Genomic DNA, 10,105 nt, shown 5'->3' with positions numbered 1-10,105 from the left:
AAGGTCAGTCAAGTCAAGTCATCTTCATTTATATAGCGCTTTTAACAATGTAGATTGTTTCAAAACTGCTTTACAGTGATAAACGGATCATTTAAGGTAACAGAGATTGTTTTGGCTTTATAGAGGTTCTTGAATAAAGATATTTTCCAGCTAAAGTTAGTTTTGATTGATTCACTTCCGTCGCAACGATCATTAGTTATTAAATTAGAGGCCGCTAAGACGACACCGTTCTCTCTACACAGACTTTAAACGTGAACCTGTGAGAAACGCTGATGGCGCTCACGTGCGCATCAAGAATTAATTCTATAGTTATGCGCATTTGAATATATGTGCGCAAGTTCCTCAGGTGCGAGGGATCCACAGGACATTTTTCAAATTCTGTGCTGAGATTGTATCTCGGCTTTATCTTCAACACAGGTGTCATGTGAGAACTGAGATCACCAGGTGTCACGTTAGAGTCTTCTGGCATGCAAGCAATCGTGCACACACAACTCAAGCAGCTAATACATATACAGTATTAAAATCAATCTACATCAACTGAGTAATTCATTTATTTTCCAAAGCATTAATGTGCAGACATACAGAAGGGAGATGAAGTTCTATCAAATGTTGATGAACACTCCGGTGTCTGGATCAGATCAGAGTTTGCCCTTCCTCTTTTTCATGCGAGTCTTCCTCTTGGTGTTTGTGTCAATGATTGACTGCGACTGGTGCTTCAGGGTGACACGGGTGATGATATCACCCTCATCATCGCCACTGTCGTCCTCGTCTGTTGACAGAAAATACATGCAGGTGTGTAACTAGGTGCGTGTCAGCTATGTCTGCTAAACGTAATAGTTCTGTTATTGTTCCCTGTACATATGGATCAACAGCATTCATAGTACCCATGTACCAGTAGGCCAGTCTCTCTGTCACACACACAATCACACGTAATTGTGATCTGGCCTTTGAGATATTAACAAATCCAGCACCACTCTGTATAACAGAAGGGTGAGCTTTAACTTCCACACAGTGTACAGATTGAGGAATGGAACTAAATCGGTGATCACCGGTGCAAAATGGAAATCAGAGTGCCCAAGATAAAGAAGTATTATTGGATAAAAGGTTTTAAACATATACAGTAAGTTCTTAGATATACTGTATGTAATCTTTGTATCCATGTTGATTTCATATGGCTTTTATGTTCAACAAGAAGTTTAAATTGAACAAATGTCAGGTGGTGACATGTAACCATCAAGTAAAAACTAATAGCATATTTTCTTTTTACCTTGATGAATGATAAAATATATTTTTCAAGCTAAATTAAATATATATATATATATATATATATATATATATTTAAAGGGCCCCTATTATGGATTTTTGAAAATGACCTTTCGTGTAGTGTGTAACAGCTCTAAGTGAATGAAAACATCCTGTAAAGTTTTAAATCTAAAAGTGCACCGTATATAAAGTTATTGTCTTTCAAAAGTAAGAGTCGGAGTCAATGAAATTAATAGCTTTTCAAACAAGTCATAAGCCGTTTCGTCGTGATGTCAAGACGAAACATTAGTATATTGCTCAACCCTATTATTGCGTGTGCTGACACCAGGGAAAACTTGAACCTCAAACACTGATTCCTGTGGACACTGGACAGCATCACGTCGAGAAGACGCTGTGCTCTACAATGTGAAGATAAAGCCAGTTTTTTTTCACAACCCAAGGACGAGCATGTGAAGAATCAGTGGTTAAAATTCATCTTTACCACGATATCACAGCAGTATAATCCTAAACTTTTGCTGTGTTCCCTTTATTTTACAGACGACTACTTCTCAAATCTCTGAGTTCAATGCAGGATTCGCAAACCACTTGTTTGTTGATGGACATGCACTTGTTAATGCTGAGGAATTACAGTTGCAACATCTCATAATGTACCTCAAACTGAGTAGTGTATAACTGAGAAACGTCCTGCTCGAGTCGTCCTTGCGATGGAGGTTCGGGTTGAATAACTAGTTCTTCCAATGTTTCATCATCGGACTCGCGCTAGCATTGATATGGTCAAATCGACGTCATTGTTCGTTACTGTCTTTAGTTTACAGTGTTGGAAGCCTCAGGACAAGCAGAGCTGATGTTGTTATGGCAATGGGCGTTTTTGTTTTCGACGTGCGCTGTACGCAGTAGACCAATCACAACAGACTGAGCTGTCTGGCCAATCAGAGCAGAGTAGCTCGCGGAAAGGAGGGAGTTAGAGAGATTGATTCATCTGACGAGTCGTTTGAGAATCATTGAAAATGTGGTGCAAATGTATTTTATGAGAAAATGAAACCGTTTTTTGACCTTTGATGTAAATCTTTTGTAAGAGACTCCAAAACAACATGAGGAAACTTTAAAATAGCACTTTAAAGTAGGATTTTTTATTAAAGAGTTTTTTTTACCATAAAAATACCATGAAATGTGTGACTTCACGCCCCAAAAAGCTTAATTCAGATATAGGATACATGTATTGGAAGCCCATTTCTGCCATAAAGCATAATTATGAGATAAAAAGTAAATTATGCCATAAAATATTTAAATTATCAGGAAAAGTCATAAATATATATAAAAAAATTAGATTATGAGATAAAAAGTAAATTATGGCATGAAAAGTCAATACAAAAAGTTGAAATTGTGAAATAAAAAGTAAATTATGGCATAAAAAAACAATTATTAGGAAAAGTCAAATGACAAAAGTCTAAATTCTGAGATAAAAAGTCAATTCAAAAGTCAAAGTCAATAAAAATATTTTTTTTTCAATTATTAGGAAAATTCATAAATATTACAAAAAGTCAAAATTATGACATAAAAGGTCAATTATGGCATAAAAATGTTTAATGATCAGGAAAAGTCATAATTACAAAAAGTTTAAATTAAAAGATAAAGTCAATTATAACATAAAAATATGAAATTAAAACATAATTGTGACAAAACATTAAGACTTTTTATCTCATAATTATGACTTGGTATTTCACCAAAGCATGATTGTTTTCTTATGTGGCAGAAATGAGATTGTTGATATGAGCTAGTGTCTCACCATCAAAAGAGTCCTGTTTCTGGGCCTCATGCAACTGAATGCGCGTGTTGTACTGGGGTAGTTTTCCTGCTATCCTGGCAGGGAACTGCAAAGAGGCATGAAACAAACAACATATTAGTAATATTAGTAAGCGTTATTTTACAACTTCCAAAAAAGTAAAATATGACATATATTCCATATATGACATATAAGTAAACAAAACAGTCAGTGTTTCACTAGTTACACGTCTTCAACAAGCCAAAATACAATAACAGCAACTTGACTCATCATTGTTCCTCACCTCCTCTTCCTCCATCTCCTTCAGGATGGTTGCCAGATCTTTGCCCTGTAGTTCCTCCTTTAGTAGCATCAGTTTCTGCTCAGCCTCAGACATCAGCTGCAGTGTTTGTTCTTCTGAGTCTGGATGCAGCTGTGATGTCGGACCCTTCATCTGCCAGAGACCAAGAGAAATACTCAGATATTTCATATATTTCATAGATTTCATGCATGCATCGTTTGAATGTAAAAACGTTTCCTTAATCACGTAATCAACTACATAGAAAACTTTCTTAATGAATATTTCTTATTTCTAATCAATTTTACAAAAAACAACAACAACATTCTACTACACTACCGTTCAAAATTTTAGGATCAGTTTTTAAAGAAATTATTTTATTTTGTGAAAAAAGTGAAAGGCATTTTTAATGTTACAAAAGATTTCTATTCCAAATAAATGCTGTTCTATTTTCTATTTATCAACAAAATCCTGAAAAACATGGTTTCCACAAAAATATTGAGCAGCACTGAAGGATCATGTGACACTGAAGACTGGAGTAATGATGATGCTGAAAATTCAGCTTTTCCATCACAGGAATGAATTACATTTTCAAAATATATTCAAATAGAAAAGATGTATTTTAAAATGTAAAAATATTTCACAATATTACAGAATTACAGTTTTACTGTATTTTTGATCAAATAAATGCAGCCTGTGTATGCAGTACATACCAGTATGATGTACTTTGAAACATACTGTAACTTCCAGAATTCCCATACACGAATTAAAATCTACATTTATTAAACTGCAACTATATGTAGTATTAATGCTCATTTGATATGCAAATAGGTTAGCCAATCATAACAGAGGGCAGTTACATAGGCGTCTTAAATGTACTGTGGCAAAAACAGTCTGTTTAATTTAAAGGTCAGAGAGATGGAGATAAAGGTAAATTACAAACAAGAAACCTTGACTAACATTATAAATGTGCCTCAGGGAAGAAAATTACGTTGTTGTTTTTTTTGGCGCACAAAAAGTATTCTCGCCGCTTCATAGAATTACGGTTGAACCACTGTAGTCACATGGACTATTTTAACAATGTATTTCCTACCTTTTTGGGCCTTCAAAGTGTTCATTAAATAGCTGTCAAGCCACTGGATTTCATCAAAAATATCTTAATTTGTGTTCCAAAGCGGAACAAAGGTCTTCCGGTTTGGAACGACATGAGGGTGAGTAATTGATGACAGAATTTTCATTTTTGTGTGAACTAACCCTTTAACCAGGTTCACGAAAAGCCATGTTTTGTGGAGTATGTTTAGGCCTGGTGTCACAGACAGGGCTTAGATTAAGCCAGCATTAAGCCTTAGTTCAATCAGGACATTTAAGTAGCTTTTATAAACATGCCTTAGAATTTTTTTTAGACAAAACAATGTCATTGACATATTTTAAGATATGAAAACAGTTCAGTTAAAACAGCTCAAACATGCATTTTAGTCTGGGACTCGGCTTATGCCTCGTCTGTGAAACCAGCGGGGTTCTGTATTTGAGAAGATTCATTAGTACCAGTGGTATGTGCTGTAGTTTGTCACTGAGCTGCTGCACTCCTGCTTTGACAGTGTTTAGTGTATGTGTGAGTCTGTCCAGACGATCTTTAACTGCATCACGGCGCAGCTGCTCCTGCTGCAGCAGACGCTCACAATCCTGCAGCATCTGTTGGCTGCTAAACAACCAAACACATGCACAGAAGAGAATTAGAGAGCTGAAAAATGTTATGTTATTATGCAGTCCCAATAATAGATCATGTGAAGTGATATCACTATTCATACAGCCTAGGATGTCTGCTCTCACCTTGAGAGTTCAGTTTCTCGCGAGTATTTCATATCCTGAAGCTGAGTTTGCAGTGTATTCCTCTCTTCCTTCAGTTGAAGCAGCATTCTCTCATTTTCTGCCTTCATCTTCTCCAAATGTTCCTGTGTTTCTCCCTGAGAGATAAACCTGTCCACTATTTCCTGACAAGAAAAATCAGGAATAAACATTGCTTAACACAAGAACAGAATGAACATTGCTTAACAAGGAGTAATCTATATACACTGAGAACATTTGAATTGCATGTCTGTCCTCACCCGTGAGTCTGTGACTCCAGTGGCCTCTTTGATTTGCTGGAAAGCTTCCTCAAAAGTAGAGATGGCTTCCACTTCTTCTACAGCGTTGCCACTGCGCTGGGCCTCGCTGCTCAGCTCGTCGGGGTGCATGGCCGCCCACTGGGGCTAGACGTGACAGACAGAAGGGGAATGGAGGGGAGATGGCTGAATAAACTAAAATAAATGTTGAGAAAAATACACTACCGGTAAAAAGTACAGTATACTTACTACTTTTTTTTACGTTTTTGAAAGATGCCTCTTATGCTCACCAAGGCTGCCTTTATTTGATAAAAAATACAGTAAAAACAGGAATATTGTGTTCAATTTTTTAAAATAACTGTTTTCTATTAGAACATATTTTAAATTGTAATTTATTCCTGTGATGTTAAAGCAGATTTTTTTTAGCATCATCACTTCAGTGTCACATGATCCTTCAGAAATCATTCTAATGTGCTGATTTGATGCTCAGTTATTATCAATTATTAATGGTGCTCAATTATTAATAATGGTTACTATCAGTAATGGAGAATATTAATATTTGGAAACTGTGAGTGTCTTTATGGTTACTTCTAATCAATTTAATGCATCCTTGCTTAATAAAAGTATTAATGTATCTTTTTTTTTTTATCCCAAACCTTTGACCGGTAGTTTATCACAGTTTACACAAAACTATTAAGCAGCAAAAACTTTTTCAACATTAATAATAATAAGAAAAGTTACTTGAGCACCAAATCCATTTTAGAATATTAGATTTCTGAAGAATCATGTGACATTGAAGACTGTATATGATGCTGAAAATGTAGCTTTGCATCACAGACAAAAATTATAAAACAGTTGAATAGAAAAACAGAAAATAGAAAACAGTTATTTTAAATTATAATAATATATTTCACAATATTACCGGTACTGTATTTCTCATCAAACAAATGCAGCTTTGGTGAGCATAAGAGACTTTACAAAATCCTAATTATTCCAAGCTTTTGACTGGTAGTGTATATACTTATAAATAGTTGAATTGTCTATTTTATTTTTATTTGTGTGTTGTGAGCTTTGCAGCATGCTAACACTAAGCTCTATTAACGTCAATTGCGAGTCCAGTCTCCTGTGCACTTCACATGAGAAGTGCTATTAGTACGACACACATATTTGTGTGCTTATTAGAGTATTGCATAGTTAACTGGTAATGATGCTCACTCTTCTCTTCATCCTCTCTGCCTGAGCAATCCTCTCCTCCGCCTGCTTCTTGTAGCGGGAGAGGATTTTCTCTCGCTCTCTGCGCTCTCTGTACACCTGCTCCTCCTGAAGCTGCAGCTCAGCCTGGACACACACACACAAACACATCTTAATGAAATGAGGCATTTATTACGAACTACTGTACACCCAAAGCACTCTACAATCAGATCAGGGGGTCTCCCCTCAACCACCACCAGTGTGCAGCATCCACTGCCAGAACAATGGTGCTAGTACGCTCACCACACACCAGCTATAGGTGGAGAGGAGAGAGAGTGATAAAGCCAATTGAAAGCATGAGGATTCTTATTAGTAGGCCATGATTGATAAAGGCCAATGGAGGGAATTTTGGCAGGACACTGGAGTTACACCCCTACTCGAGAATCATTACTTGCACAACCTTTACCATGGCACACTTACACATATGCTTGCTTTATTATCTCATTACATTTTTTTTATCATTTACTAAATGCTGTCTTTACCTTGGCTGCATCCTTTGATAAGTGAGCGTCACTGTTCATGATCTGCAGATCTTTGAGCACTTGTGTCTGCCGGTGGATCTCTGCCTCCATCCTGTCCAGCTGTGGCTGAAACGTAAGACTGTCTTCCTGAAGAAACAAATCATAAATGTTTATTTACCATGCTGTTCAAAGGATTGGGGTCGCTAAGAGTTTGAATCTGAAAGAGATAGTTCACCCAAAAATGAAAATTCTGTCATCATTTACTCAAAACCCAGTTCCAAACCCACAAGACTTTCGTTCATCTTCGGAACACAAATAAAGATATTTTTCTGTCCCTCAATTGACAGCCTATGCAACTACCACTTTCAAGCCCCAGAAAGGTAGTAAAGACATTATTAAAGTAATCCATGTGTCTCCAGTGGTTTATCCTCAACTTAATGAATCGACACGAGTGCTTTGTTTGTGCAAAAAAACACAATTTACCACTTTATTTACAAAATATCAATCTCCATTGCGCGTTCACGAGAGCACCATGACGCATGTGTGTTGTGTTGACGCAAAAGCAGACGTTGCATGAACGCATGCTGGAGATTAATATTTTGTAAATGCGGTGGTAAATTATGTTTTTTAAATTACTCTCAAACAAAGCACTCTTTAATATTATTAATAGATTACTTTAATGATGTCTTTACTACCTTTCTGGCTTGAAAGTGGTAGTTGCGTGGCTGTCAATGGAGGGACAGAAAGCTCTCAATTTCATAAAAAATATCTTCATTTGTGTTCTGAAGATGAAGAGTAATTAATGACAGAATTTTCATTTTTGGTTGAACTAACCCTTTAATGAAAGAAGTCTCTTATCCTCACATGTACAATTTAAAAGAACTGTTTTATATTTTAATCTATTTTATAATGTATTTTTTTCCAGTGACCAAAGCTGAATTTTCAGCATCCATTACTCTGCAGTGTCACATGATCCTTCCGAAATCGTTCTAATATGCTGATTTGGTGCTAAAGAAAAATTTCTTCTTCTTATAATACGAATATCTTTTGAATGGTAGTGTATGAGTGTCATTGGATAAATTGGATTGCTTTAATTTTCCCCATCACATATATGGGGCATCATGCTTTATAATACACATCTGTGTGGGTTTATGTGTGTGCTGTGTCAGTCTGTACATGAATCCAGTTCATCTGTTCTTTCTCAGATACCTGTAGGTGGTCCTTCAGTTTGAGGTATCCTCGCATTATGTGCTCTGCTTCATGATATTTCAGCTGCGTTTTCTCCAATCGGTTTTCCAGAATGCGCAATTTCTATAAAACAAGCACACAAGTTCATTCATTTCTTGCTTGAACTCACATCAATACAGGGTGGGTAAACACTGCTTACCACTAATCATGACAGAGAGGAAGACGAAAGACTTGAGAGAAAGAAGAAGAGCATTTACATAGGAAGAATGACCACTTAGGGAAACTTATTGGCAGAGTTCCCTTCTTTAATTACTGTAATTCTCATTATGGTATGCAAAAAAACAAAACAAAAAACATTGTGGGCATGGTTTTGGATGGGATAATTTTCAGTTTTTAAAAAAAAAATAACATAAGGAGAAATTGAAACAAAAATTATTTGACTGGAAAAAAGGCTTTATTTTCTTACTTCTTTTTTTCCTTTTGATTTTGGTGAGAAACCTGGACGATTCTTAAATTGTAAGATTCACCAGTGTCCATCCAAAATGCACAGAAAATAAGACAATTTCTACCTTTTCCTCCTCCTCTAGTTTCTGGTTGTCAGGTAGAGGGCTTCTGCTCTGTGGCTTCATGCTCTGGGGCTTCATGCTTTGGTACTGGAGCTTCAAGTCCTCGAAACGCTGCCTCTGTGTCTGAGTGGTGTGTTTCATAGCATTCAGCCTCTTCATTTTCTCACACACCTCCTTCTCCAACACCGTCCGAGCTGACTGCACAACAAAAATTTCTGTCAACCACAAATTATATGCAGGTGATTCTGTAACCACGGGCAATTTGACTGGATAGTACAAGTGAAAGAGGTTTTTAAATAACTGTTCATTTAACCCTACCTTAACAGACATGTTCCTGAATGATGCTTTCTCCATCCCATGGCCTTGAAAAACATCCTTGATTACTTGTTCATCTCCCTGGACAACCATGACCAATATATGCATCAAATACACCTATAACGTTACTTAAATTATATGGTTATGTTTTACGTGTGTGTGTGTGTGTGTGTGTGTGTGTGTGTGTGTGTGTGTGTGTGTGTGTGTGTGTGTGTGTGTGTGTGTGTGTGTATTCATAATGTCTGACCTCAGACAATTTCTTGTGCAGGTTTTTATTCTCATGTCTTAGCTGAAAGATGGTTTCTCTGTTCTTCTTGATGGCAGACTGAGAGCTTTCGAAATACGCGCTTCTGTCTCCCTCTAGTGGACAGAGAGAGAAAAACATTCCGCGGCCATGCGAAGTTGGGTGTAATGTCGTGCAATATTAACTTTCTGTAGACAATTGTATTGAGCTCTGTATTCAGTTTAAAAGTAATATAAATTTATTTAACAGCCATAGAAGCAAGTTTGCTATATAATAACTCCAGGCTGACATTAACGTTACAACACAACATTGCCATACTTGAGAATAAATGATTAATAATAACAAAAATAAGAAAACAATTGAAATACTTGTTACTCCACTACTTCCGCAATATTACTGCATATTTAGGCAGATTTTAAGTTAACGTTAACTTAACAATTTAGCTTAATTGGTGAAATCTGTAATAAAAAACTTACCCAGAAGTTGAATTTTTCTTTGTAGCTCCGAAATTTGATTATGGATAGGGTGTTTGATGCCCCCTGAGACAGAGGTGCCAGGCATTTTTATGAATATTTATTATTTTGAGGTTTAAATTTGGATTTCTGTCTCTACCGCCGTGCCAACAGCCTCCTCATTTGTGTCTGAAACTCGTTGC

The 10,105-nt window shown here is 36.4% G+C and overlaps 1 protein-coding gene across 1 annotated transcript; it reads right to left on the bottom strand.

Moving 5' to 3' along the window:
* Positions 1-535: 535 nt before the first annotated feature.
* On the bottom strand, positions 536-10,067 carry odad3 (outer dynein arm docking complex subunit 3). Its single transcript, XM_079627475.1, has 13 exons — positions 9,927-10,067; positions 9,454-9,566; positions 9,210-9,287; positions 8,895-9,089; positions 8,347-8,448; positions 7,159-7,284; positions 6,641-6,763; positions 5,429-5,572; positions 5,154-5,314; positions 4,869-5,025; positions 3,330-3,479; positions 3,050-3,134; positions 536-769 (listed from the first exon to the last, which is right to left on the bottom strand). Exons 1-13 carry the CDS (start codon positions 10,009-10,011, stop codon positions 639-641), a joined length of 1,650 nt encoding a protein of 549 aa, XP_079483601.1. The 5' UTR covers positions 10,012-10,067; the 3' UTR covers positions 536-638.
* Positions 10,068-10,105: the final 38 nt, after the last annotated feature.

The sequence above is a fragment of the Phoxinus phoxinus genome (assembly GCF_949152265.1).
Source record: "Phoxinus phoxinus genome assembly, chromosome: 11".
NCBI classification, from domain to species: Eukaryota; Metazoa; Chordata; class Actinopteri; order Cypriniformes; family Leuciscidae; genus Phoxinus; species Phoxinus phoxinus.
Note: the sequence above shows the minus strand (reverse complement) of the source record. Positions and strands in the feature narration are given on the sequence as shown.